A 26,830-nucleotide genomic window follows, 5' to 3' on the forward strand; every position below is an offset into this window, starting at 1 on the left:
TCTCCCCTCTTCCCTCCACCCCCCCCTCCACTCCTCCCCTTTCTTCCCTTGAGACATCCACCCTTCAGTTGCGCCTTCTTTGGCAGCATCTCATACCAACTATTCCCTTGGAGCTATCTCTCCGTCATATTTCCCCGACTACACACCATTTCTCATTGTTCCTGTACTTGCGCAACTATGGAAGCGCCGAAAATTGACGCTCCGGCGTACAGAACTTTGATCCGGGACATCTTCTTACTCCCCGACCTCCCAGGCAGAAACAACGACGGCCCCTTTCTCAATGACCTACCAAAGTTGCTCATCTACGCTCTCGAAAAATACAAGGACCTGTCCCCCCCGAAGTCCGCTATGAAACTGCGTCAGTGTTGCAGGAGCATCGGTAACTTTCAGGAAGCCAGAGCTAAGACGGACCAAATAAACGAACAAAGTGTTCAAAGGATGCTAAAGAGTGGCGGTGCTGGTACGTGTACTATATTTGTCTTCTTGCGCATGACCATTACTAATTACTTTTCAGCGGCCATCCCTCTGTACCTACGCTATCATAACACTGGTGTCATCATTCGATGGAGTCAGTCCTCCCAGCATCGCATCGAGTTCTTCCAGCTATCCCCTCGGGTTGGTGCTGTGACGTTGACAGTCGGAAGACTTCGACGACAGTTTCCAGAGATAAGCGTCAGCATCAAAGAAAACGTTGCTGCCGATGAAAGATTTACTAAAGTAGTTACCGAAACACTTGCTGAAATGGACAAAGCCGAGGTTCCAGGGTTGAAACCCGTCAGAAAGACAGGGAGAGGGAAACAATCCGAAGACAAATGCGATGCCACCTTGAGTGACCACATTTTCGATATTCTCGTCCCATTTCTTCTCACCGAACAGTCCGAAGGGCCCAAACCCCGCAGCCAAAGCATCGTGAAACATACGCGGGATTATGTGTTGTTTGTGGATGAAAAGAAGGCGGTAGTCAGAAGATCACCGATTTGGCTCCTACTCAAGGTTGTCCTGCAACAGGAGCTGCGAAGTCACGACGATGACACAACGTACAAACAATTCATGCTGGTATTTCTGGCCATGCTTCTCGATGGTGCATGCGCCCGCAACCTTGACAGCCCAACGATCCATTGCATGGCGCGTAAAATTGGCTACCGAACGTGGAAGCTACAGAGTAAGGCCATGGGACCATGGATGGAGGTTGTCGACATCGCCGTGAAGAGGGCAAGCGATTTGCTGAACCGTTGCTGGAAGAAGATAGTGCAGGCCGACCAGGACCAGAGAGCCATCAAACTTCCTCTTTTTATCTCCGATGCTACTGATTGCCATGTCAAACTCAGCGAGCTCGACAAATTCCTGGCCAGGGTCCGTGAGTGCCCACCCGAGATCAATGCACCAGTTCTGGATCCCAAATCGGACATTACGACATGGGCAGAAGGCAAGCTGCCAAACATGAATGACGTGGGAAAGGAATCATCCAACGGCGACGTATTCAATCTGATCAAAGTCGAGCAATGGGTCGAGGACTACCTTCCATCTTTCGTTCAAGCACAGGGAAATGACGTCTCAACATGCTCTGACATCAAAAAGTTCGCCACAGCCTATTTTAAACGTGCCTCCGCCATCTACAAAGATTCCCCGGATCACATGTCCGTCATGTATCTTACCATGCTCGAGCTGTGGATTGCGTGCGACCGTTGTGTTGTCGCGCGCAATACTTTGCTGCAAGACTACACTCCTCTCGGAGTGGAAAAAATCGACTGGCAGTCGCTCATGCTGCGAACGAAGCGAGATATGCTCCGGCTCTCCATGGCAGAAGATTACCTGGAAAGCCGATCGTCTGATAAATTGAACATGGTCGGGAAATCTGAATGCTTTGCGTCTCGCTTTGCGCAGGCCAGCAAGCCTCACCTGACACTCATGGCTACAATAGAGAGTGACATGGCCAAGTTGGAACAAGAAAAATCGGATGAGTTGAATCAACTCAAAGAAAAGCAGAAATTTCTCTTGGACGCGCACAAAAACGGAACCTGCGATCCCTCCAAATGTCGCGTAGGAACCTCCAACCTCCTTTGCCAGCGGTGTAATCAACTGGCCGTGGCCTGTAGCCTGACCATCGCTCCTCTCCAGAAAATTCTTCCCGATGATCCTGAGATTGCTTACAATCTCATTTTTGAACTGCAAGTGCCCCCAGACATCTCTGCATGGCGTGACTTTTGCTATGTCCTTCAGCTCGACGTCGCGGGCCATATGAATCGAGGGCCCAAGCCCGGATTGTTCAGCTACATGCGCAACTACACCCAATTCGAGCGCTACTTCAGAGCCAATGGTATAGAGTCCAAGTCCAGAATCACTCTCGCATCTGCCCACCCGGAGGAAGAAAATCCACCCGTGACTGTCCGCCAAGATCTGAAGCTGGCCGATCTCTGCGTACCACATTCGATGAGGTGGAAGCTCTTTGACAGCAGCCAAGGTGCATACATAGAGGACATAAGGCAGGGTGATTTGATGGACAAGACGTGCTCCATGGGAATTGGTGACGAGAACAAGCTCTTGCAGCAAGTGCTCGCAGACCCCTCCATGACCCAGAATGAGTTGATCTCGAGGCGCCTGGAGGCGGAGACTACCATCATGGCCAAACACAACGAGGAGCTTGGGTCTCTATACATTGGCGATAATATTACCTGGCCAAAGATACTACGCGATCTGCGAGGCACATCCATCGACTGGACGGCCCCGGAGACATTTCTGATCATCACTGCGGTGGCCATGACAGTCGGACCGAAACGAAAGGGAAGCGGGTCTAGACTGAGACACTACCAGCTAGGCAATGCAGCCTTTTCTACTAAAGTATTAGATGAGGTCATGCGACTGCTCACGATATACACAGCAAGCTTCTCCGGCCGCAGAGCGCTTGCCGTATTTTGCAGCATTGCCCTCAGAATCCTGACCGAGGCCCCGGACTCATGCCATGAAAGTGCTTTCGGGATTTTGCGCAAGGTACGAAAGGTGTGTTTTTGTTGGTTGAGAGATGTCAGGTTCTCTGGAATAGAGATGACAACGGACATGCTGGAGACGCGACTGGACATTGCCCTCATTTGCTCATATGCTTTCAACGTGGATTACGCACTTCTGAAACATGTCCTGTGGGAGAATAAAGCAGTGGGGATGGAGCAATATGTTTTCGCAATGACCATTATACACGAGGGCAACGCCACGAGCCCCTTCCAGAAAGCACTCTTCTCTGCCTGGCAGCGACTGAGCGTCACGGCGTCGGGGATTCTGGCCGAAGTGGTTCGACATGGTCAGCCTAGTCGTGTGAGGAGTGGTTTAATTTTCAGTCTGGGAGAAAGTACGAGTCTGACGCCGGATGAAGACCGCTTCGAGCATGTCTCCGGCCCTTGGGTCAAGACATACACACAGTCTTCCGTCCAATCGGTCAGCAAGATTATTCACCTGAATCTCATGACAGGAGAGATTCTGATCGATGGGAAGAGCCCGCGACATTTGAGTTCAGAGTACCGGGCGCATCAAGACTTTCATGCCCTGTTTGGAGATATGAACCCTGCCGTCACGCCACTCCACCATTCCGTTTACCAATACCGATTCCGGCATCCCTTTAAAGGCTTCATTATCGACGTCGGCATGGAAAAGATGAAAATGAACTCTGAAAATGCAGTCGTCAGACAGGATTTGCACGTACGGGCAGGGAAAGGTAGCACATCATTTGTATTGACGCCGCGACATATGTTGACGACTGGGGAATTCCCGTTTCCCAGCGAATATCTTGACAACTACATCTACTGGCATGAAATCACAGACGGTGGATATAAAGTAGATCTATACCCTCGCCAAAGCCCCTGGGACAAGGGCGCAATTGCGTGGAGCCTGGAGTCGCAGCAGGATGACTGGCTCTTGAAGGAGCACGAGGGGGGGCGAATTGTGATGCCTGCCTCGTGTCATCACTTCGTGAAGCTGTCGAAAATCTTTGAGCACTTCACAGCCGAAGATGATCTCACAGTCACGGTGCACAACGAAAAGAAGATTCTGGAAGTGCGCCTGGGCACCCTCGGATTGAACTTTTATGTCAACAACGGATCCACTGTCATTCGCTCCGTCGAGTTTGAGGACATGTGCATCGATCATGACTTTTTGCTACAAACACTGATTGGTCTCCGGCAAAAGCTCATTCTCCGCCACTCTTCTGACCAGTCGAACCGGATTCTTCTAGTCGCCGACGGCGAGGACAAGTGTCTGTGGACGCGGCGAAACCACACGCAAGTTTCCATAGACATAACAAAGGAGACAACCTATCAAGCGTATTCAATCGATATGAATCTAAAGCAGCTACGAGGCAACCAAACATGGAGAAGTAAAGCGTACCTTGCTTACCTGTCGGCACTCACGTCGCATTGTTTGCCCGATCCATTTACCTGCCACACGGGGCAGGAGACAGCCCTCAACATCCTGACGTCAGGCGCCATGATTTCCTTTGATAGTTTGAGCGACAAAGACCGCGAGCTACTGGAAAAGATTAGGGATCTTGCGCCGGAAAGACAGCTGCGAAAGAGACCAGGTACGAGTCTGCCAACAGTGAAATGGAGCCAAAAGCTCAACCCCGTCGCGCAGCACGAGGGGTACTGTTTTGCCGTGGAGAAGATATTTTCGCATGCCGAGATACTGGCCTCCTTGAGTACCGGATTTGAATTCGCACGAAAATCGTGCTCGGAAGCCGAGCTGCGACTGAGGGAAGCCGATGCCGTCCGCTTTGCCTGTTTTCGCGCGACGGGCTACAGCAACCATGATGGCGCGCGCGATGCCGACTATTACTTTCGCATACCGGAAAAAAAGCAAAAGGCAACAAGCAAGAGACCGGATCCGATAGACTATGGTTCGTCGGACGCTTTTCGCAGAGCATACATGGCCGCGCTAGGTGCGAAGCTCTGTCAGCGCTTCACAGAGAAGGCACCAGCGCCGGGCAACCTGTTAATCCACATGACGAAGTGTGGTACGTTGAAGACGGCGACGGACCATTACGATGTAGAGAATCTGAGATATACGAGCAAATGGCTGGACCCGGAGGAGTCAACGCTAGTGCAAGACCTGAGCTCTATTCACAAGGCGCTGGTGTGCCCCATGGCGGAACGGAACCCGTACCGGCTGCGATTATGGCTGAGCACTGTCGCGTGTGGTATGGAGAGCGGTGTAGCTGGCGATGTGATTCCTGTTCTTGTCGCGCTCGTCGGTAAAAAGCTGGCGTATTTTGCGTTGCCCACAAAGACGAATCCGGATATAAGTCTCGGGTGCGAGTACAGCGCGGATCGAATTGCGGCGACCTTGAACGTGGCCAAGAGGCAATGGGCCCCGGAAGCCGATGTTTTCTTGGAGGAGACGGACGACCACAACGCCACAGCGAAAGAGTTCTGTCACAAGCAAGACAAGGAAATATCATTGCTTGCCGGGAAGATGGCCGGCCAGGGCTTCTTCTCCCTCGGTAACCACAGCAAGTACTTTGATGTGGAGCAAGCTGAAGCGTCTGTGAAAAGGCTTTTTAGAACCTGGGATCTTAACAAGAAATGGACACGCTACTGTGAGGATCTGTCTCGGGTCGTCTCCGGCCTGCCCGTCTCCGACGCAAAACCTCCGTCTATCATGCATGCTCTGCCCGACGGGGCTGCCAAGCACCTGTCTGGCCATGTCACCATCGAGGCAATGATGGCGAAGGCTCCGGCTAGCTTTGACAAAAGTAACACATGGAGAACGCGGTTTAAAGATGAGATCAGGAGCCACATGCAGTGGGGGAAACACGAGGTACGCGCTGCGCTTATTGATTTACCTTGGGTTCTAGGCCGGACAGCCAGCAAGCAGCATGAGAAGGACTACATTGCGGGACTTGAAACAAGCATCAAGGCATTAGAAAATCACCGTTCAGTAAAGAAAGTAGTCGAAAGCTCTGCTGAATTAGATACGGCGACACGGGCCTACAAAGCCGAGATTGAGGAGAGACTGAAAGCTTGCGCGGTGGAAGCTGACAAGGCGATTCGCCAAGTCACCACCGAGATCAATCCGACATTCGCCAGCGTGATTCGTCACTCCGACGTCTTCCCGAACATATCTCTTTGCTGGTTTTTGAGCCAGCTCTCCTTCAGTAAGCAAGCTGCTTTGACGGAGCCATGGCGAAACCTGATTCAACAAATGGCCGCCCTGTGCCGCGACCGGCAGCACATGAAGAGGATTACTCAGGCGGGCAAAAACGGGGCTCAACTTTTGCACGAGCTGCAAACCCTAGACAGGTATTCCTACGATGACTCGGAGTTCCCCGATGCGGTTCTCCTTGAAATAGAGCAAGACCTTTGCCTGCGCGCCAATCAGCTGGAGACGGCAGTCCGGATGAAAACCCCCCCCAAAGAGGACAACTCCGTCATGCAGCTCAACATGGGCGAGGGAAAGTCATCCGTCATCATCCCGATCCTGAGCGCCTCGCTAGCTCAAGGTAAGACGCTCGTCCGCGTCTTCGTTGGCCGGCATCAGTCGGCCCAGATGAGGGACACGATGACGGCGGCCATGGGCGGGCTCATGAACCGCTCCGTGCTGTGCATGCCATATAATAGAGACTCCAAGCTCAGAAAGAAGGATATTGAAAAGCTCAAAGGAATGGCAGTGCGCTGTGTCAAGAGTGGCGGCGTGCTCCTGCTGCAGCCCGAGAACCACCTTTCGCTGCTGCTGTCCACATGTCTCAACGAGGACACGACTTTGACAAAGTGCTACGTGAGTCTGGTAAAGTATCTGCGGGAGACCTGCCGCGACATCATCGACGAGTGCGACGAGCTTCTATCGCCGTCGTATGAGCTCCTCTACACCTTGGGCACGCCCGAGCCCGTCGACTTTGCGCCGGACCGGTGGGTGTTTATTCAAAACCTCCTCGGACTCCTCGCGCAATATGCCAACCCAAAAGCCCGGGTCGTGACCGAGGACGAGGTTCTGTACAAAGGAAAGATGGGCAAATCCAATGCGTATCCGGCATTTACTTTTCTGTCACCGGCAAGCCTGTGTAAAGTGCTGACTGAGGTGGGCCGAATGTTCATCATTCGCGGTATCACAGGGTTTCCCGTCAAACAATACTCCTCCTCCATGAAACGTGCCATCAAAGAGTTCGTCACCAAGGCGAATCCCACGTCAAAGACTGTCAGGTCGATAGAGCAGCTGGGCGGCGCGGCCAAGTCCGGTCTGGCTTTGGTTCGAGGCTGCATCGCCGGCGACATTTTCCGCGTCGCCTTGCTACAAAAGCGCTGGCGCGTCGACTATGGCTGCGACTTTGAGCGCATACCGAACACCCGTCTTGCCGTCCCCTTTTCGGCCAAGGACGTGCCCAAGCCGCGCGCCGAGTTCAGCAACACGGACATTGTGATTGTCTTCACCCAGCTGTCTTACTACCAGAGCGGACTGCGCGAGCAGGACGTCCGAGATCTCGTGGAGCAAATGCGCGTGGCGGATGGCGGCCATGACATCTATCGCCAGTGGTTTAGCAATTCAGAGATGCCGGGGGCGTTATGGGAGCTTAAGGCTGTCAACTTGCAAGACGAGCGGCAGTTCCGCAAGTTGTTCTTCCACATTCAATACTCGGTCGAGGCCATTAACTACTTCCTAGGCCGCCTTGTGTTCCCCACGGAGCTTGGCGCCTTCAGTCGGCACATGGCAGCTTCGGGCTGGGATCTGGCCGAGAAGACGACGCATCCAACGACGGGTTTCAGCGGCACCACGGACCTGTGCGCCGTGCTCCCGCTGGCCATGAACCGACACGACTTGCCATCGCAGGCACACACCAATGCTCTGGTACTGAACAATATACTCCACAGGGATAATACGGTGCTTTCCATGCACCAAGAGCTGAAAAATAGGCTGTCTGATGGCAGAGACTTGATTGAACACGTCATAAGGGACGGTCGCATTCGCGTTCTTCTCGACGTCGGCGCCCAGGTGATCAAATTCAGCAACAAGGAAGTCGCCAATCGTTGGCTCCAGCAGAAAAAGGACCAAGACATCAAAGCCGTCGTCTTCTTCAGCGAGTCTGAAGTTCTCTCAGTCATGGATCACAGTCTAGTCGTGATGCCTCTCAAGGAGTCGGTGTACGCAAAAAAGCTCGACGCCTGTGCCGTCTTCTTGGACGAGGCACACACGCGCGGCACGGATTTGCGACTGCCCCTCAACTACAAAGCCGCCGTTACTCTAGGACCAGGTCTCACAAAGGATCGTCTGGCTCAAGGTAAGGATTTTGCTGTATCCTAAGAATTTTGCTCCTTTTACTAACTTTGGACAGCGTGCATGCGGATGCGAAACCTGGGCAAGGGTCAGACTCTCGTCTTTTATGTAAGCTTCGAGGTGGAGAATGATATTCGAAAGTTGCTCCAGCTACCTCACGACCAGCCTTTAACCATCGACCGCATTATCCAGTGGTCCATCTCCCAAACTCAGGCGAGCATCACGCGACAGATGCCGCACTGGGCTAAGCAAGGTCGTCGCCACAAGCTGCAAAGCGAGGCGTGGAAAGAGGTTTTGAAGATCAGACCGACGTCAGAAGAATATGAAGGCATCGAGGAACAATTTGTTCGAAAGGGGAGAAATAGCATCTAGAAGAGCTATGCGCCCCGGGCAGCCAAGAAAGCCGGTGCCGCTTCTGCAGAGACGGACGACGAAGCGGACTCCGACTTTGACCACCGGTGTCGGGAGTACGGCTACTGGGGCACCACCTCCCTGGCAGGCAACGTGGACGAGACATGCGAGCGTGAGGTGGCACCCGAGGTCGAGGACGAAAAGGAAGTCTTGAAGCCGCCGAAGCCAGACGCCAAAGACTTTTTCGGTAATAAAACTTTGGAAAAATTTATCTCGCATGGTACGATTGACCAAGCAAGCGCCATGTTGGAATGGGCCTTCGAGTCTCTTCACCGGACCACCCTGGCTCCCATGGTCAAGAAGTTGCAGTTTCCTTGCAGCCTGCGCGTGACTACCCCATTTGCGAAGGCTGTCCGTACGGAGGACCTGACAGACAACTATCAGCAGCACGTCGCGTACGTCTTGCACACGAAGCCGAGCCTCGTCCGGCATCCCGGCCAGCAAGCGGACGTCGTCATCATCAGCCAAGATGAGCTCGAAAACTACTGGGACGAAATCAGCCAGTCTAAGTTCGTCTCGCTGCACTGCTACAATGCAAAGGTGACGCCCGACGCCGCCGCGCTCCGCGCCGAGCCCATCTACCCCCTCGACGGCGACCTCGTCTACGCGCACCCGGTCCACACGCGGATCGCACTCGACCTCTTTGCGGGCCAGCTCTATTTTAGCACATACGACGAGTACGTGCAGGTGTCAAGCTTTCTCGGGCTCGTCTACTTTGAGGAAACGGGCGACATGGCCGTTGATCCGGACGGTTTTGTGCCACCGCCGGAGCGCCACAAGATCCCGCGATGGCACCGCCGCGCAGACCAGTACTGGGACACGTTTTCAACGAGCCCCGTGCCGTTCTTCAAGAAGTTCTTGAGCGTCGTGCGCGGCCACGGCGCGGGCATCGAGCATTCTCACATGGGACGCATCCTGGACGGCGAGCACCTGGGCAAGGCCGAGTTTCCCGACACCTTTCGGTTGCGCGGACCCAACGACGCAGTGGTGGTGATAGAGGTGAAGGAGAAGAGCTCGGTGCTCGATATCGGGCCACCGGAGGGGCGCCGCAAGCGTGAGAGACGGGATAAGAACACCGTTGCCGCGGCGGCAGAGGAACCGGCGAGCAAGAGGCAAAGGAATAGTGCCACTGCCGGCAGCTCCTTGTCACCACAATGTCAAAACGTCGACTTGTGTTGTCCATTAGTAAAAGGCAGCATGAAAGAGAAGAATGAAGGGGGTGACGGCTGTGTTATACAGAAAACGAGGAATGTGTGGGAAAATGCCAGGAAGCGCAAGAGAGGGGAAGATGGGGAGTGAGTAGGTATGGGTGACGTGTGGTGATGGAGGGAAAGCGGCAAGCATGGAGAACTGAAACTGAGCAAGACAGAAGAGCGGGAACGAAGACAAAGAGGCAGGCGGGTTGCGAGTTTGAAACGGGTTGATGATTTGAGGAGTGAGTTTGCTTGGGATACTGGATAATATTGGCGACATTTGTGCTTGGCATTCGATTTCGATTTTATTTTTTACATTTAAATACCCTTTTGAGACGAATAAATGAAATCAAGATAAAAAAAGTAACTACGCTTCTGCATGTCCCAACAGTGGTATCTACATTTCTACACCCTACCGCGCCCAGCGCTCTACAAACTCGTCGCGCTTCAGGCTTCCCCATCCCATCTCACCGCCATCAAACCTGGCGAGCTTCTCCCTCGCTTTGGTGACCTCTTGGCCCAAGACCTGGATGGACTGCTCAATGCCCGGATCGGCCAGGTGCGCGGGGCCAAACGGGGTCTCGGCAAGCACGCTGTCCCGGAGGCGCTGCATCGCGCGGCGCGCGTCCTCGAGACGCTCCGCCGCAGCCGTCTCCAGCTCGTCCTGGGCGGCGCGGGCCACGCCGGCGTCCTTGAGGCGGCGCTCGCGCACCAGCTTGCCGAGGGCGGCGATTTGCGAGTGCGCGCTGCCGTCGCCGTATGCGTCAATGGGGAGCGCGAGGGCCTGCATCAGGCTGTCGATGGCGGGCACGTCGTGGACGCCGGACGAGCGGCGCCGGTGGTGGGACAGGTCGCGCGAGAGGCGCTTGCTTCTCGCGGGGGGCTTGACGGGGGACGCAGCGTCGATGGAGGGGGGCAGTGGGGGGTCCGGGCTGGGGATGTCCGAGGCGATTTCGTCGCGCGCGGTGGCGACGACGCGCTGGACAGCGGCATGGTGGGCATTGTAGAGCTCCGTGTGTGTGTGGAGGGCGTTGATGCGGCTCAGCAGGTAGTCGAAGCACTGATCCATGTAGGCGAGAGACGAGGCCGTCTTGCGCATGCTCTGGCCGCTGCGGGTGGCGATGGCGCCGAGGGCCGGCTCGAGGTGCTGCTGCTCGACGGCCATTTGCGCGACGGGCAGGATCTCGGAGTAGAGGGATTCGAGCTCGGCCTGCAGAGCGTCCATCTCGTCGGTGTCGGCGCTGCCGTCCCGCGATTGCTGGGCGGTGGCGAGCGCGGACAGGTACGTGGTGTCGAGACGCGTCCTAATTGTCTCGACAGTGATTTTTATCAACCTGACACTGTGAGTGGCGTGTTTTTGCAAGTAAAATGGTCGGCAACGTACCGTAAACATGTCTCTCGCAACTTGTCTGTGGATTTGGCTTCTTCCGGGTCTGGCTCGTTGAGCTCCCACCCGAGCTTCTGCAGGCTCGTCAGGAGAGCATCATCCGACTTGAGAATGACGTCGAGGGCCTGGTGCAGCTCGTTGCCCTTGGGATCGCCGTCCTGCTTGAGCTCAGCGATGCGAAACTCGATTCCATGTGCGATTTCAGTAATCTACACCGCCAGTGAAAGTCAGCAGAGTATAGGCTCGTACACGTTGCGCCGAGGCAAACATGTCTCGCGCGGGGGGGGGAAGGGGATGCGATGCGGTCAGAGAGAAGAAGAAGAAAAAAAATTACCTCGGACGAGATTCGTACACGCTCTGATTCGGCCTTGCGGCGGCGGGACGCTTCCAGCTCGCGCCGCCTGGCGTGGGCGTCGGCACGGCTCGCTACCAGGCGCGCCCAGGCGTCGCGCTGGTGACGCAGGGTTTCAGCTTGCTTGTTCACGGCGGCGGTGGAGCGGACGAGGTGCGCGGCGGCGGCCACGACGTCGTCCTCGCGGAGGGACGGCATCTCAGACAGGTCATGCAGCTCGGCGAGGCGGTCCACCTGACCGCTCCTGTCGAGCGCGTTGTAGCTGCAACAGGCGGGCATGTTAGCGAGAGGGTGATGGTGGTCTTGTCACAAAGGGCGAGAAAGGGAGGATGGCGGCTTGACGCGTACAGGGACAGCTCGTCGACGGTGAGGAGATTGTCGGCGGATAGGTTGGTCGTGGCCCAGAGCGCGAGCTCGGCGCCGCCCTGGCCATCGGAGAGAGCAGCGCGAACCTCGTGAGAGTCCATGACCAGGCCATGCGACGCGACCGCTTCGATGAGGAGCGACTCTGCCTCGGAGTGGGCACTCATTATTTGCCCGTTCTATAGTTTTGATCTCTACAGCAGAGCAGCGCGGCTTGCGAGATGGTGTGTTGAACGAGCGATGTGGTGGACAACGACGGTGCTGTTCTGTTCCTGCAGAATGGGTGCGCTGGGGTTTGTCGATGCTGGAATCTCGCACCGCCAGTTCGACAGCTGCACCACCTCTGGGCTTGCTCAACGCAGGTAGTTACCTCGACGCAGGGGACGCTACACAGAGCTTGAATATGTAGGTTTGCGCAGCGCAAAGCAAATGGTTCGATGCAAGACATGGGATGGCAAGAGGGAAACAGGCGGACAACATCGGTAGTTGAGGTGGGGCTTTGGTACGTCCCGATGACCAGGAACGGCGACCAGAAAACAATGACTATGAATGCGGCATGTAGAATTCCAATTACGTCTACTCTAAAAGACCGATTGGTCATGGGTAGGGCCGAAGTTGGACCTTTGCCAAGTTTACCGTGGCTGCTGGCATGCATCGATCATTGTGTCGTAGTGCGTCATGTTTGCTACCCGTCGGTAGATGCCATGTTACCCGTCGGCGCAGTTACTCTGGTGCAGGAAGACCGGTTCAAAATAGTCTGCAGACTGGTTGACTGTGTCTCGAATGGAAACACAGCAGCGCATTAACTTGATCTTGATTGTGGTGGTCAGTGCCGTTGGAGGGGTCCGGGTGAGCTTTCGCGGCGGCCCGGGATAGCTTCACGTCGGGGTAATTGCAGACAGACTCCACGAAATCTGTTGCAAATCGCAACTTCGGCCCGAGTTGTCTCCTGTAGCTGTAGTTAGTCCCTGCTACTTGCTCGCTCTATACATCCTGAACTAGGTTTTCAACTCGCAAACGGCCATGATAAACTTTTCAAACGCATGCTTGACTAAACAGGCACATGTAGCGATCCAGCGACCCTTTGTCTCTTGCCTACTCTTCTCAATTTTTCCCCAAATGGATCGCTCGACGGCCTACTTCAAAGCTTCCTCCCCGCATCAAACACCCACGTCGGGTCATCTCGTACAAGTACATAATGCCAAACCGCTCCCTGACCCTCCCGTCACGCTGCTCCTTCAGCGCCCTCGGTTACCTGACGCCCTTTTGCTTCCCTTTACTTCGAAACAAAAAACATAGCAAGCACAACCTTCTCACACTCTTTCAATTTGCCCTTTTCCTGTGTCTGTGCGACACCTTCGTCCGATCCCCTCCCTCCATCTTGTCAACTACTCGGTGTGCGACTCCAACCCGTTTGTCAGCGACGACTGACACCCAAGGGGTATCTGGCAACTATTAAGAGGAGCTACTATCGCCGGCAATTTATCTGACTCTTGTTTCTCACTGCTGCAATTTTCCTCATTTTTCAACAATTCGTCTTCAATTTCACTGGCGGGTCAAGACGGTTACCATGCGGTCCCACCTGCCCTCGCTTCGCCTCGCGTGCTGGCCACACGAGCAAAAACACCACAAGCAGTGTACTGATCCCTCCATCATAATGGAAGAGAGTACACTACTTCGTCTTCGAGACAGGCGGCAAAAGATGTGGCGGGGCTTCTGTGGCATCCTGTGGATTGCGTTCATCTACCTCGTCAGCGAGCTGCTGATATGGGGTCTAAGTCGGGCCCTCACAAAAGTAAAACTCGAATTCATCGCCTCCGTCTTGGGCATGCTTCTGGTATTTACAGTCATGTTGGTTCTGCGTGCCATTACCCCCAAGGTTAACGAGTGGTACGAGAAACACGTCAAAAATGCGGTATGTGGAATACGGCCCGTACAGACTAGACCTGGCTGACTCTCCCAGGTCGACTTCATCAACCGCCACATGGGCGTGGCTTTTGCGATCCCCATGGTTATGCTCACTGGAACTTATTCCGTGGATGTCAAGACCATTGGCGTGGTAGTTGGAATCTTTCGTGAGAAATCTCACCCTCTAGTAACGAGGTCAATCGCTAACTTTGTCCAGTGGCGAACTCACTTGCTGTATGGGTCACTGTCTTTGTGATTGCAAAATTTACCCATATCATCATTACAAAATTATTTGACCAGTTTCGCCAATCTACCACGCCAGGACCTGGTGCGATATCGACTGAAAAGGACACCAGTTGCAGTGCCGTTTGCAGTCCCAGATGTACCAGCAGTTTCAGCGCCAGTTGCAACACAGCCTCCAGCCAAGAGTCCAACCTATTCAGCACTGACTTCTTGGAGACTTCTGTACGCCAGCCTGCAATTTGGAACTGGATTTCCAAGTTCTGGCCGCTCATTACATCCTTCACTTTCCTGGTCGCCGTTGGCCTGCCTCTCGCTGCGGTTCTCAAAGAGCCTCGCATCATCGACGGCTGCGCTCTGTGGTTTATATGGATGGCCTGCGTCACTCTCCAGAGAGATTTGAAGAAGCGTTCAAAGCTCAATCACCGAAAACCTTGGGTTTTCCCAATTCTGGCCACGCTGGTAAATCCCGTCATGTTGACGATTCTTCTCATGACGGCCTACGTCCGCATCAAGGCCTATTCTTCCTCCATGACAATCTCGGACGTACTCTACAAACTCAGCAGCGGTACCCAGTTATACACAATATGGTCGCTTGGCGTTGAACAAAACCCGGCCTTTGCATTTGAGTGGTTTGGCGCCGGCGACGCCGCTCTATCCATGCTTGGCTGCGGCTTCGTTGTCTGGGGCTTCAAGCTGTATGAATGCCGCCACCAGCTCTTCAGCGCATCGGGTATTGTCGCCATTTTAGTAAGTGTCGCTGCCGCCGCTGGAAATGTGTTCCTGGCCGCGTATCTGGGTTCCCTCATGGGCCTCGAGTCACCTGAAGCGCTGGCATTGGCGGCGCGCATGACTACCCTGGCTCTGGCAATTCCTGTCATGAAGAATGTTGGTGGCAACGCCAGCCTCACAGTTGTTCTGATGATTACAAACGGTATTTTGGGCCAGTTGATGTACCCGAAATCGCTCAATGGCACCAGAACGGACAACATTCATCGGCATAGAAATGCATCTACGCACAGCTTCGGCTCCGCCGAGACAATCGTACCGAGCGCCACCGAATCGCATGGAACTCTGGATGAGGAATCGGACAGCTCCAATACGGTGGCTGCGGGGATTGCAATTGGCATAAACGGTGCGGCCATGGGTGTGGCGTACCTGTACGAGCACGAGTCCCGGTCGGCTCCGTACGCTACACTGTCCATGACCACATACGGCGTCGCGACGGTCGTCTTCATCGGGGTGCACCCTTTCAAGGAGGCTTTACTAAGCCTAGTTTGAACCAACAAGCTTCAGCTGCGTATTTTTATATAATGTGTGTATATATTTTACTTTCAACAGAGGTGTTGCTTTAAAGATGAAAGGTTTTGCTACTACCACTTGTGGGTCGATATTCGCAGGTTACATTAAAAATGGAAGAGAAATCTAAAAAGTTTATGCCTTCCTTGTGAAAATCTACTCAAGTGTTAGTGAGGCTGAGAGTGATGGGTTCGAGTACTTGATAGTGGTGGATGGCTCGCAAAGACGAAGTACTTGGATCCGTGCTAATCGCAATACTCTCAAGGCATGTGACGGGGAGACGTGATATGAACAAAGAATCGAGCAAAGGAATTGGCGGGCCTGGCACGAAATGACGCATTCACAAGCACAAAGACAGACGTGTAGGATAGAAGGAGCCGAAATGTACAAATGCATTCCATGGACAGCTGGCAGTGTTATTCACGGTATTTCGAAGCGGCTATTTGAACCAACCACGGAGCCTCATTTGTTTTCGTCAACTAGATGGATTACAGTTGATCATTACATATAAATCACTCGAGCCTATTCTTGTCAGCAGCGGTCCGCGCAACACACACGGGGGTCAGAGCAGCGTACCTCTCAATCAGGTGCAGTCCGCTGGCCGTCTCGATGATGCTGCTCATCTCGCCGGGCTTGAGGGCAAACGAGGCGTCCTCAAACTCCTTTTGCATCTCGCCGCGGCCAAAGTAGCCGAGGTCGCCGCGCTTGCGTGCCGAGGAGCAGTCGGACTCGGTGGGGGCGAGGTCGCCGAGGGTGATGGCGCCGGAGCGAATCTTTTGCTCGTGAGCCTTGATGATTTCCATGGCCTCGTCTTTGGAGCGGGTGATGTCGGCCTGTTGAGCGGGAGAGGGGGGGAAGGGGCATATGTGTCAGTTCATAACCCAGCACAACTGCCTTGACGGGGACGCACCTCGCGCCAGCTGCTGGCCCGCCGGCTGTCGCGGTGCTTGACGAGCAGGTGGGCGGTGCGAATCTTGCCCTCGGGGACAGAGGGCACGGCGCCGGGCCGCTGGCCGGCGCTGTGGTGGCTGGCCATGTAGTGCTTGAGCTTGTCGCTGTCGGTGCCGGCGGGCGGCTCCCAGCGCGAGACCTTGTCGGCGGCGTTGAAGTAGTAGGGCAGGCCCTTGGAGTTGGAGTGGCGCACTTCCCAGTTGGGAGGGAGACCGGTGTCAGCCTACGGTGTGTGTGTGCGGGTTAGCGTTGTGCGCGTGGCAAAGCTCCATGGGTGAAGGCGGGAGAAGCGCCGCGTTGCGCTGCGCATTGAGGGGGTGTGTACCATGGTGATGGTCGTGTGACGGGGGGAATTGGCGACGCGTTCGCGGAGGTGAATTGAATGGAATGGGATTGAGTGTGGGGGGATGTGAAGCTGCACGATTTGTGAGGCGCGTTCGTTATCCGCGCAGAAAAGCTTCGTTTGGGGTGCGAGGAGGAAAGTCTCTTTTTTTTTTGCGTTTGGCGCGGCGGCTGAAAATGACGTCTGCTGCAAAGCAACCCCGACCCGACAAGACAACAAGGGAGAACGAGGAATTTAGGTGTGGTTACCCCACGTTTCCAGCTGCGGGGCGGCAGAGGACGGGCGAACTTGGCTGGCACACGCTGATTGGGCCAGCTGGTGCGGAAGAACCAAGGGACGGGAGAAGGGGCGCTGCGGAGGAAAACCTTGTTTGCGATGAAAGATGGAGTTGTTGATCATGCCATTGTTTTTTCTGCCGGCTTTTTTTCCTCGACGGCAATGATGGCTTCGTTGTGCTCTGCCATGTACATTTGGGAGAGAGAGACAGTACCAAGCACTGACTGATCCGCAGCGTCAATCAGTGGCTCGCTGCAGTGGACGACCCCACTGGTTGTAGCCAGCCTGTCGGCCGCAGAAACCCTGATTTTCAGGCGCCGCATCAGCGCATCTGCCATTGGCTACTACATTTAGTAGTAGGTACCTGCCAAATCGCGAGCACTGAGTCACTGGAAGTATGGCCCGTACATCCTCAGAAGGCTATCAAAATAGAGTCATAGGTGTCATCATTCTAGACTGTGACTTTACGCATGCTATGTTAGAAATCTACCAAGTACACTTTCCATTTCTATAGCACTACCATCCATAGACGCAGTGCTGACTCATCCACTTGTGGCAAACCCGACACGCTAAACGCCAAAACCTTACCGCCCGGCCGCCGCTTTTTATTCTGGACGGAAATTGACTTCGGCACCTGCGTATATAACACCAGCGCCCACATCCTCATCCTAACCATCCCACACATCAGCTATTCATCAACACTCAACATTCTAGGCAGCTTTTCTCGTCTCGATTTCGGTACCGCGTAACAGACATTCGCAACGCACACACACAACACGCACACCATGGCCACGCCTCAATCTACGACATCCTACCAGGGCGCCGAGCCCGCCGAGGCCAAGACGCTCGAGCAAATCACGTTTCGCTTCTGCTCCGAGTGCTCCAACATGCTGTATCCCAAGGAAGACGAGGAGGCGCACAAGCTGCAATTCACCTGCCGCACCTGCCAGTACACCGAGGACGCCCGCTCCACATGTGTCTTCCGCAATATTCTCAACAACTCGGCCGGCGAGACGGCCGGCGTCACCCAAGACGTCGGCGCCGATCCTACGGTTAGTGACCACGACGCCCTTCCAGTTTGCCTCCACTGCGGCATTGCCATCACGTGCAACACGTGCGATGCCGTAAGCCCCGACTATACGGTGACCACAGTGCCCCGCGAGCAGAACGCGGATTACATGGCGGCGTTTGCTTCCAATGTTGGCTGGACCGAGGAGGACCTCTTCGACGAGTTTGGCGATGAGGCTGTGATGGACTTTGGAGATGGGGTCCGTTCGTCGTCGCCATCGACAGACAGCGAACGTCAATCGGCATAGAAGCGGCTGACGCGTCTCTCGACAACCACCACCCACGCACAAGCGCACGACTCATGACACGATACCCTTTTACAAATCATTTCTTGTTGCAACCTCTTTGTCACGGCACCTGTTTTTTTCCCCGAAAGAGATACCCGCTTTTCAGTCACTGCACTGCACAGCCTCTATTATTTGTGTGAACCCAGCTGGCTAACTGGCATTCTTTACCCACGCTATAGCTTCCTCGCTCGAACAAGACTTGCCCTCGCTGCAACCACGAGGAGGCCGTCTTCTTCCAATCTCAGCAGCGTAGCGCTGAAACTGGCATGGTAAGCCACCGTCTCCCTTGTCGCCTCGCCCCCCAGCAGGGTTCTCTGTGTTGACAATGTTGAAAAGAAACTGTTCTATGTTTGCTGCCAATGCGGTCAAATCTTTACCTGAATAGCGCATTGTTGTTGCTTCCTGTTGCATTGTTATACACGACTCCTGTACGAGATACCCACGACATGGCATGGGGAAACCAGTGGTGAGAAGAGAACAAGCTCTTGGGCGTTTGTGATTTCCATTAGAGGGCAGACTGGAGCTAGGAGTTTTGGTTTATGTTAGTAAGGGGGGACATGTGCAGCGTCATAGATGCGCATTAGGCCCTTCTGCAATTGTGTTACAAGTTATATGAATACATGTCGTTTATTGTTACCCTCTTCAACACCTCCGTACATAAGCGTCAAGTCTGCCTCGGGCTGCACAAGATTCGTAATGCAGCGGTTATAAAAGGGGATTGTGCGAGCGTAGACATGTCGGGCGGCGGATAGGGGGGGGCTGCCACGGACTCGTTTGGGGCCAAGCCAAGCGATCAACAGACGGATGTTCCTGTATTCTGCCGCCCATAACGCAGCTCACCGCTTTGTATATGTGAGGGAGGCTTGAAGGTCATTCACTTGCACGATGACGCGAGGCCTTGTTTGAACGAGTATGACGGGTTGAAAGAAGACGTATTTTTTTAAGAAAGATTTATGTTAGTTTGATACATTGAATGCATTGAATACACGTCCCCTTTCGTGATTATTTTATCAAGTTGCTCGTAGACACCGACATGAAGCACACAGAAAGTAGGGTTGTACTGGCAGAGATAAAGTAGAGTAAATCGTAAAATTGTAAAAGGAGATGGCCATTTCACCAGGCTCCCTCTTGTCAAACGCCGCGCAGAAATGCCACAGGTAGTTGTACAGTATTCTTGTCCCGGGATATAATACATAGATTGTCGGTCCCTTGGCCTCACCATCCGCTGCCGCCACACCCCATCAACAGGGACATCCGACACCTTACGCCTGCATCGGCGCCATGGAGAGAATCTTGCTCCACTTCTTGCGTCTCAGCTCGGCGCCGACGACGCCGTTGATGCGGGAGCCGACGGGGTCGCCGGCCTTGTTGAGCAGCACGCAGGCGTTGTCGTCGAAGCGCACGACGGACCCGTCGCGGCGCTGCGTCGGGTACTTGGTGCGCACCACCACGGCGTGCCGCATGTCCCCGCGCTTCACCTTGGCCGCGTTGGACACGCCCGACATGCCGGACGAGGAGGCGGTGCGGTGCTCCTGCACGACGACGACGATGCGATCACCTAGGGAGGGGTTAGCAGTCCGTGGCTCAATTTCGGGTTCGCATGTTGTTGGCCCAACGCGTGGCAAGGGCTGCTCGGCTTTGTAGGGTGGGCTCGTACCGATTCTGGCGTGGCGTTTTTGGCCGACGACGAGGACGCATTCGACGAGGGCCGCGCCCGAGTTGTCGATGCAGTTGAGGATGGTCTGTTCTAACCCGTCAGAACTGTTTCCGAGCAATGGGCTTGGAGAAAATAAGCTGGTGGCGCATTGGCACACTCACCTTTAATTGAATCATGCTGGGTGGTACGTGTCAAGACCAAATGTTTTTCCGCGCGCTGAGTCGGTTCTCGTGAGCTCCCTGTCGACAAGCTCTCATGACTTTTTGGCGGTGGTGTAGTTTTTCCACAATTCCATTGGCCAGGTGTCACGTGCGGCCGGGCACTCCAAGCAAAGGCGTGTGGGGTGTCACTGTTGGTTTTACCCCAGTAACCTAGCACCTACCTATGTACGGATAGTTGCCCAGCGAGTTCCGTGTCACGAGAAGTGCGGGAACAGTTGAGAAACAACTAGTTACGGGATTGATTCACTCCGTCAGAGAATTAAATTTGAGATTGCAAAGTTTTATCCTTTGGGTGGGCTTGGTCATCGCTACCCTTTGACTGAGTTGGCGTACCAGAATGCGCCTGCCAGCGAAAATGGCGATTGAAATGTGGGAGTTGTCTAGAATTCAGCTGTTATGAACGGAATCCCCCAGGAAAATGTACGATATGTGCAGTTTCTCCTAATTGCTAGGCTGTAAAGGACACTACTCAAAGCCTAGGGTGATTGTTCCGCATAAAAGTGGCCATGTTTCCAGCCACGGCATTACGGCCAAGTGTCTCAGCATCAGCTTGTCGAACAGAGATGAAGCATTTCACTGTGCAAATCTCATGTGCTTCTGGTTGTTCGATATTTGTTCTTCTTTTTTTCCCCTCGTCTTTTGAACCCCTGTTTCCCTTTGCCAGTTGCTAACGTTGCCTAGCTACCTAGGTACCAGGTTCCTGTCAGTAAAAGTAGGGTATTGAATCCTCGTACCGCGAGCTGGCCAGCCAGTAATTTACGAGAAACGACTGTAAGCGCCTGTGTCGCCTGGAATTCCAATACTTTAGGTAGTGATACTTTCATCACGTCCAGACCGCGAACAAGGCCGACTTACACGGAGCGCGTCATCTCGAACGACCCCCAGCCCCTCTATTAGTTGATGCGGCCGCTAAGGGTGGGATGGCTGCCGCTGTAATAGTAGTGTTCCTGCAAAGAGCGCTCGAGCGCTCGAGTCTGCTGTATTCGATTGTGCCCTGGATGAGAGGGTTTGTCAACATATTCTACGATAATTGGAGGAAGCACGATCTAAGAGCAGTCGCAAAGATAACCTTGGTCCTAACCATAAGTTCTGCCATAAAATCAATTCCTCCAGCCCTCTGTCAGTCTGCCTGGCAATTAACGCCGTCGCCCTGCCAGCGGAATTGACCAGGGCGCGACTGCGGGTCTAGTCTCTCTCCCCTCGTCACCAGCTTCCCGCTTTCACTTTCCACCTCCCACTTCCCTCCCGGTTCAGCGTCGCGCGAGCCTTCTTTCCTTTACATTGCCTCGCCTCACTACGTCGCACTCGCCAGGCCGTCCCTCGCACAATACTCCCTACCTGGGCCGCCAATATTTAATACCTGAATTTCTGTCTCTTCCGCTTGTCTTTTCTGTACCTTTCGTTGTGTCGACGTCGCCCTACGCCCGTCTATTCGCTCCTTGCGTCTCGTTCGCGCCTTCACCAGTTTCGCCATCTTTTCCCTCAATTGGCCACGAATATTGCCGCCCAACTTCTCACCTTTTGCTCTGTCCTTTTCTACCTGCGTGTTTGGACCTGGCCCGTCTCCCAGTCTTTAATCTTACATGCAATCATTACTCCTGAGCGGATATGCCTCCTTCAAAGAAGGTTGCCCCCAACCCCAAACGCCACGTCCTGACGCTGGCTCAACTCTCTGCCTACGATGATATCCTAACAGACGCTCTTGTCGACCATGTACGTCTTGCTCGCCAGCTACTGCGACGGTCACTAACCATCCAAGGTGTACTACTGGACCACCATCCCCAAAAACCGACCGTCCTATCACCCGTCCCGCGGCGTGGTAGAAGGCACAATCGCCAAGATTCTCCAAGATGAAGTTGTCCTCAACAAGAACCCAGCGGACGCCGAGGCAAAACTCCTAGCCACGGACGGACTACGCAGATTCTCTGCTGCGCTCAAAACCGACAAGGAGAGGGACGACTTTCGCCGCCATTTACGACGCTACATCAACATTTACCTCCCTGACTGCCCATGGGAGGTTAATTCTACGAACCGATACACCATTGTCACCCACGAAGCCAGCATCACCGCACGACGACCTATTCGCCGCAACGAAAGCATCAAGTATCTCTCTGGCATGAAGGTGCACATCACACCCGAGGAAGAAGACTTGATTTCCAACCGTAAAAAAGACTTTAGCATCGTCGTGAGCTCTCGAAGCAAATCCACCAGCCTGTTTATGGGGCCTGCCCGGTTCGCAAATCATGACTGCAACGCAAACGCCGCTCTCATGACGACGAGTCAGGCCGGTATTGAGATTGTTGCCATGCGCAACATTGCCGTTGGTGAGGAAATCACGGTTACCTACGGTGACAATTATTTTGGCCAAGATAATTGCGAGTGTCTCTGCAAAACCTGCGAGGATGAGCGCAAAAATGGCTGGCAGAACGCGCAAGGCAAGCCAACTGTCAAGACGGTGGATGAAGAGGGCAAGACGGAGGCATATGTGCTGCGGACACGGCGACGTGATGACAGCATATGCGCTTCCTCTCGAACGCCCTCGGTAACCCCGACCATGCGACCAAAGATTCGCAAGACTCGGACCGCCTCGCGACTGCAGCATGATGGGTCCGCGGATTCATCGGCACCCTCACCCGCACCAGAACTGACGCCGCGAACGGCCAAGCGTAGCTTTGATGCCATGGCTACGCCGCCAGTAACGCCGGCCAAGAAGCTGCAGCACACTGTCGAGCTTGTCGACGCTGCCCGGGATGCTTCTCGAGGTAGCTCTGTAAGCGATAGCTTTGGGTCGAGTCAAGATGGACCTCTGGAAACCGACGTCTCGTCCCCTGAACCTTCTTCAGACAAACCCAGCGCATTGGCTGGTCCTCTGTCACCCGACTCGTCACAGGGGGCTCCGTCACCACAAAAGATGGACTCGGACCCTACCTGTATTTCTGTCCAGCTCTTGGAAGACGACGCCCAAGACAGCATTACAGTGAGTATCGAGCCCGCAGATGATTCAGAAAAGACCGATGCGTCACGCCCTCCTAAGCGCAAGTACCAGCGCAGGGTGTACAGGGAACAGACGCCGCCTGTGAGACAAAGGGCGCATGGCGACTACGTGCTCACGCCCCTGTTGCTGTCGGAGCCTGCCAGCGCCTGGATCCAGTGCGGAACGTGCAGCACACCATTTGTGCAACAAAATGCGTACTTTACGCGCGCAGCCTGCCCACGCTGCGAACGACACTCCAAAATGTACGGCTACATATGGCCAAAGACAGACAAGGAGGGTCCTTGGGACAAGGAAGAGCGTGTGCTTGACCACAGGACTGTGCATCGCTTCTTGGATACATACGAGGAGAAGCGGGCTCGGGGGCGAAAGGTTGGCTCTGAGCCAAGAGAGACGGAGGAAGAGGTGCCGTCGCGCGGTCGCACTCTGAAGCGCAAGCCCTTGACCAAGCCGGCTGCGAAACCCAAGGCTGTACCCAAAAGAGGCGGTGGATTTCGTCGAAGCGGGCGCACTCGGACGGTGAGCAGAAAGCTAGTTGTGGAATAAGGCGGGAACGTGGCATGAAGGAAGGTAGGGAATGATTTTGGAGTTCTAACATGTACAGCGAGCGGGTAATCATGACGGTTTAGAAATGGCTGCCATGTAAAGTATAAAGACATTAAAGCATTGAATTGAGTATTGACATGAAGCATCTGGATGTGAAGACGCAGGTGGTGTTGCCAAATTCGGCTACCAGTGGGAATGGAATGTATGAAGACGAGTAAAAGTTGAGATGACAGATATGTTGTACACGTCTTGTGATGATATCAAGATTGCGCTGTTTATGAATACAAACTACCTATGTTCATAATGCTTCCTTTTTGTACTCTAGATCCTAGTTTCTATAGCTTTAATTACGGCTAGATTATTTCAGGGGGTAGACTGTAAGCTGTAAGTGCTGGCTAGAAGCCACCTGCGGGGTCAGCCGCCAGGTACGTGGTGCTCAGGAGGTCAAAGTTGATCCTGCTATACCTCTCTACCTCTGCGCGAACTCAGCCAAGATGCCATCCGACGCTGTCGTTAGAGCGTCCAACGTTGTCGCTGAAGCGTCCGACGCCCTAGCGAATGCCATTGACAAAGAGGAAAATGTGTTATTTTCGATGCGTTACCCGGAGCTCCAAAAGCAATTTTACGCGTCGATCCTTGAGCAAACCGTCGAGCTGGAGGATATGATTTGCAGATTGCTTCAGGTTCAAACGTGCAAGATTCATAGACAACCCAGAGCATGGATGCATGGCAGTTTCAACGTTGCCATTATTGTGTGGCTACCATCTGGTAAAGCTGCTTACTTACGGCTTCCATTTTCACACCGCATCGGAGAAGGCCCGTTTCCAGGCAACCTGGAGGAAAAGATTCGTACAGAAACCGCCACCTATCTCTGGCTACAGGAGCACTGCCCGGATGTACCAATTCCTACGCTGTATGCTTTTGGACTGCCGGATGGCTCAATAGTATGTCTACGGTCAACTATCGACATAGTGGCTCTCCTTAGCTAACTCTTCCCTTTAGCATACACGTCCTCAAAATACTACTTGGTGGCGTAGAGCTTGGACACGACTCCGCCGGATCTTTGCATGTCTTCTTGGCTACCCTGCCCCGATACAATATTCGCGCCATGCGACTCGTCATAGCCTTGCTTCTGGGTTTCTCCTCATGAGTGAGGCGGAAGGGGAAAGTCTCGCCTTGTCTTGGCCTAAATATTGTCATGATAAGAGCCGTAGAGCGAATCTATTCCGCGGATTAGCACGCATCAGTTTGTCCATGAACTCGATACCCCAACCTCGACTCGGCTCATTTTCATTCCAGGACGGCAATAGCAACAGCATTGGTCTCTGCAATAGACCGCTAAATCTGTATATGCATATGCTAGAGAATGAGGGGATCTTTTCAGGAATACCTCGTGGGCGCACGTACGTTGAAGTGGAACCATACATCTCAGACCTGCTCTCCTTGCAAGATTTCAGGCTAAAGAAACAGCCAAATGCGATCTTTGACGAGGAGGATGGCCAACGCCAATTAGCAGCGGGTGCTGGGATGCGAGCCATTATGCATCACTTCATTAACCCCGATACCCGCCAAGGGCCATTCTATGTCACGCTGAACGACTTGAGTCAAAATAACATATTTGTCGATGAGCAATGGAATGTCCGATGTATTATCGATCTCGAATGGACCCATACCTTACCTGCCGAGATGCAGGCCCCTCCATACTGGCTTACATCGAAGTCTGTCGATGGGTTTGACGATCGCGAGGACGTTGATGAGTACGAACAAGTTCTGACTGAATACATTTCCATCTACAGCGAGGAGGAGATGCAACGGAACGGCTCAAACAAGCAGGCGGCAACACAGCTCAAATCGTGGGAAAATGGCAGCTTCTGGTACTTCAAGGCCGCAACGATACCCAGGGGCGCTTACAACATATTCAACAGCAACGTCCAGCCTATTTTCAACAAAAATCACCCCAATCAGTCCATTTTTGATAAAGTGTTCTTTTTCTACTGGGGACAGCAAGCGTCGAGCTTTGTGAAGAAGAAAGTGGATGAGAGAAATGACTACATACAGGATCTCAAGGAGGCCTTTGCTCAAGATGAGCTATGTTTCAATAGAGAATGAACTCTCTGTATTGATAACGTCAATCTTGTCAATATTTCCTTTGAGCATGACCAGCGTCAGGCGCTAAATGATTCGAGTGGAAACTGTTCACCTGCGTACAGACAGCTAAGGTCAAATTCATTGCCAGCAAGGAGTGGATCCCGCTTCTGCTGGTCCGGGACAAGTGTAATTTAACAGGCAAGCCGCTAGCGCGGGTGATTACTGGAATATATTACTGGAATACAATGTGCTACCAAATTGACAGGTACGCAGGTACATGGTACATGCCAGACGCGGAAAGAAAAATTGATGGGAATAGGATTCGGATGAGAAACAAGGGAACACGAGCATCCTTTTGGTGTTGGTCCATCTAGAAGAAGAAATTCCTGGGTGGTGTTGACGTGCATCTTTATTGATACCGCTCTCCACCAAGTATCGTGTACCTGTCAGCCAGCCCCTCATGTCCCAGCAAATTCTCCCCGTCATCCCGCCTGCGTCTCCAGCCCTACCAAACTACTCATGGCTAGACAGTGGGGATGCAAAATGGATCGTCTTCCTTCTTGATGAGAAATTCCAGCCACGGAGCGCCTCTTTGGGGGTTTGGGGCGGGCATTGACAGCCTTGTCTGCGGCTTCCCTGTCATTTTGCATTGTCGCCCGCTGCAAACACACAACCATGCCCTTTCAGCCGCCCCCCCGTCTCTTCTTCTTCACACTGGCATCCAACAAGACTATTTTTCTCTCTTCTCCTTTGCGCGCCTGTCGAACCATCATGACCGTCCGGCTCGCTCCCCTCACCATATTGCGACGCTCGACATCTAATATCTGATACCCGTCCTTTTGCTTGCTTTGCACCCCGCGACATCCCCGACCACCCGACACACACCGCATATGCGTGCCTTGCTCAGCGCGCCTCGACTCTTGTTTGCTTGATTTTAACTCGACCGATTTGCTCTCGAGCTTTTCCCTTGTTGGTCTCTGATCAAACACTCGTCTACATAC

General features: G+C 53.7%; 7 protein-coding genes across 7 annotated transcripts in view; 4 read left to right on the top strand and 3 right to left on the bottom strand.

Annotated features, from left to right (window-relative positions):
* The window catches only part of CCM_08107 (uncharacterized protein), a gene marked incomplete at both ends in the record, with an annotated part of 10,498 nt that extends 541 nt beyond the window's left edge, over window positions 1–9,957 (top strand). Inside the window, 6 exons of the mRNA XM_006673246.1 lie at window positions 87–460; window positions 515–2,988; window positions 3,043–3,292; window positions 3,365–8,251; window positions 8,306–8,592; window positions 8,620–9,957. Of these exons, the coding sequence (XP_006673309.1) occupies window positions 87–460; window positions 515–2,988; window positions 3,043–3,292; window positions 3,365–8,251; window positions 8,306–8,592; window positions 8,620–9,957 (9,610 nt within the window). The remainder of the gene's footprint in view (window positions 1–86; window positions 461–514; window positions 2,989–3,042; window positions 3,293–3,364; window positions 8,252–8,305; window positions 8,593–8,619) is intronic.
* Window positions 9,958–10,263: 306 nt separating this feature from the next.
* CCM_08108 (uncharacterized protein) lies at window positions 10,264–12,120 on the bottom strand (the record flags this gene model as incomplete). Its single annotated transcript, XM_006673247.1, has 4 exons — window positions 10,264–11,191; window positions 11,236–11,447; window positions 11,573–11,852; window positions 11,939–12,120. The coding sequence occupies 4 exons, from the start codon at window positions 12,118–12,120 to the stop codon at window positions 10,264–10,266; spliced, it is 1,602 nt and encodes a 533-aa protein (XP_006673310.1).
* Window positions 12,121–13,523: 1,403 nt separating this feature from the next.
* CCM_08109 (uncharacterized protein) lies at window positions 13,524–15,382 on the top strand (the record flags this gene model as incomplete). Its single annotated transcript, XM_006673248.1, has 3 exons — window positions 13,524–13,868; window positions 13,917–14,028; window positions 14,079–15,382. 3 exons carry the CDS (start codon window positions 13,524–13,526, stop codon window positions 15,380–15,382), a joined length of 1,761 nt encoding a protein of 586 aa, XP_006673311.1.
* A 530-nt stretch (window positions 15,383–15,912) lies between these two features.
* On the bottom strand, window positions 15,913–17,164 carry CCM_08110 (peptidyl-prolyl cis/trans isomerase; the record flags this gene model as incomplete). The annotated part of the gene is made up of 4 exons (XM_006673249.1): window positions 15,913–15,922; window positions 15,977–16,233; window positions 16,311–16,574; window positions 17,129–17,164. 4 exons carry the CDS (start codon window positions 17,162–17,164, stop codon window positions 15,913–15,915), a joined length of 567 nt encoding a protein of 188 aa, XP_006673312.1.
* Window positions 17,165–17,755: 591 nt separating this feature from the next.
* On the top strand, window positions 17,756–18,286 carry CCM_08111 (DNA directed RNA polymerase II 15 kDa subunit, putative; the record flags this gene model as incomplete). Its single annotated transcript, XM_006673250.1, has 1 exon — window positions 17,756–18,286. One exon carries the CDS (start codon window positions 17,756–17,758, stop codon window positions 18,284–18,286), a length of 531 nt encoding a protein of 176 aa, XP_006673313.1.
* A 1,301-nt stretch (window positions 18,287–19,587) lies between these two features.
* Window positions 19,588–20,158, bottom strand: CCM_08112 (50S ribosomal protein L14; the record flags this gene model as incomplete). Its single annotated transcript, XM_006673251.1, has 2 exons — window positions 19,588–20,067; window positions 20,144–20,158. 2 exons carry the CDS (start codon window positions 20,156–20,158, stop codon window positions 19,588–19,590), a joined length of 495 nt encoding a protein of 164 aa, XP_006673314.1.
* A 1,653-nt stretch (window positions 20,159–21,811) lies between these two features.
* Window positions 21,812–25,850, top strand: CCM_08113 (SET domain protein; the record flags this gene model as incomplete). The annotated part of the gene is made up of 6 exons (XM_006673252.1): window positions 21,812–21,916; window positions 21,963–23,714; window positions 24,099–24,118; window positions 24,160–24,685; window positions 25,105–25,144; window positions 25,174–25,850. 6 exons carry the CDS (start codon window positions 21,812–21,814, stop codon window positions 25,848–25,850), a joined length of 3,120 nt encoding a protein of 1,039 aa, XP_006673315.1.
* Window positions 25,851–26,830: the final 980 nt, after the last annotated feature.

This window comes from Cordyceps militaris (assembly GCF_000225605.1).
Source record: "Cordyceps militaris CM01 unplaced genomic scaffold CCM_S00006, whole genome shotgun sequence".
Classification (NCBI taxonomy): domain Eukaryota; kingdom Fungi; phylum Ascomycota; class Sordariomycetes; order Hypocreales; family Cordycipitaceae; genus Cordyceps; species Cordyceps militaris.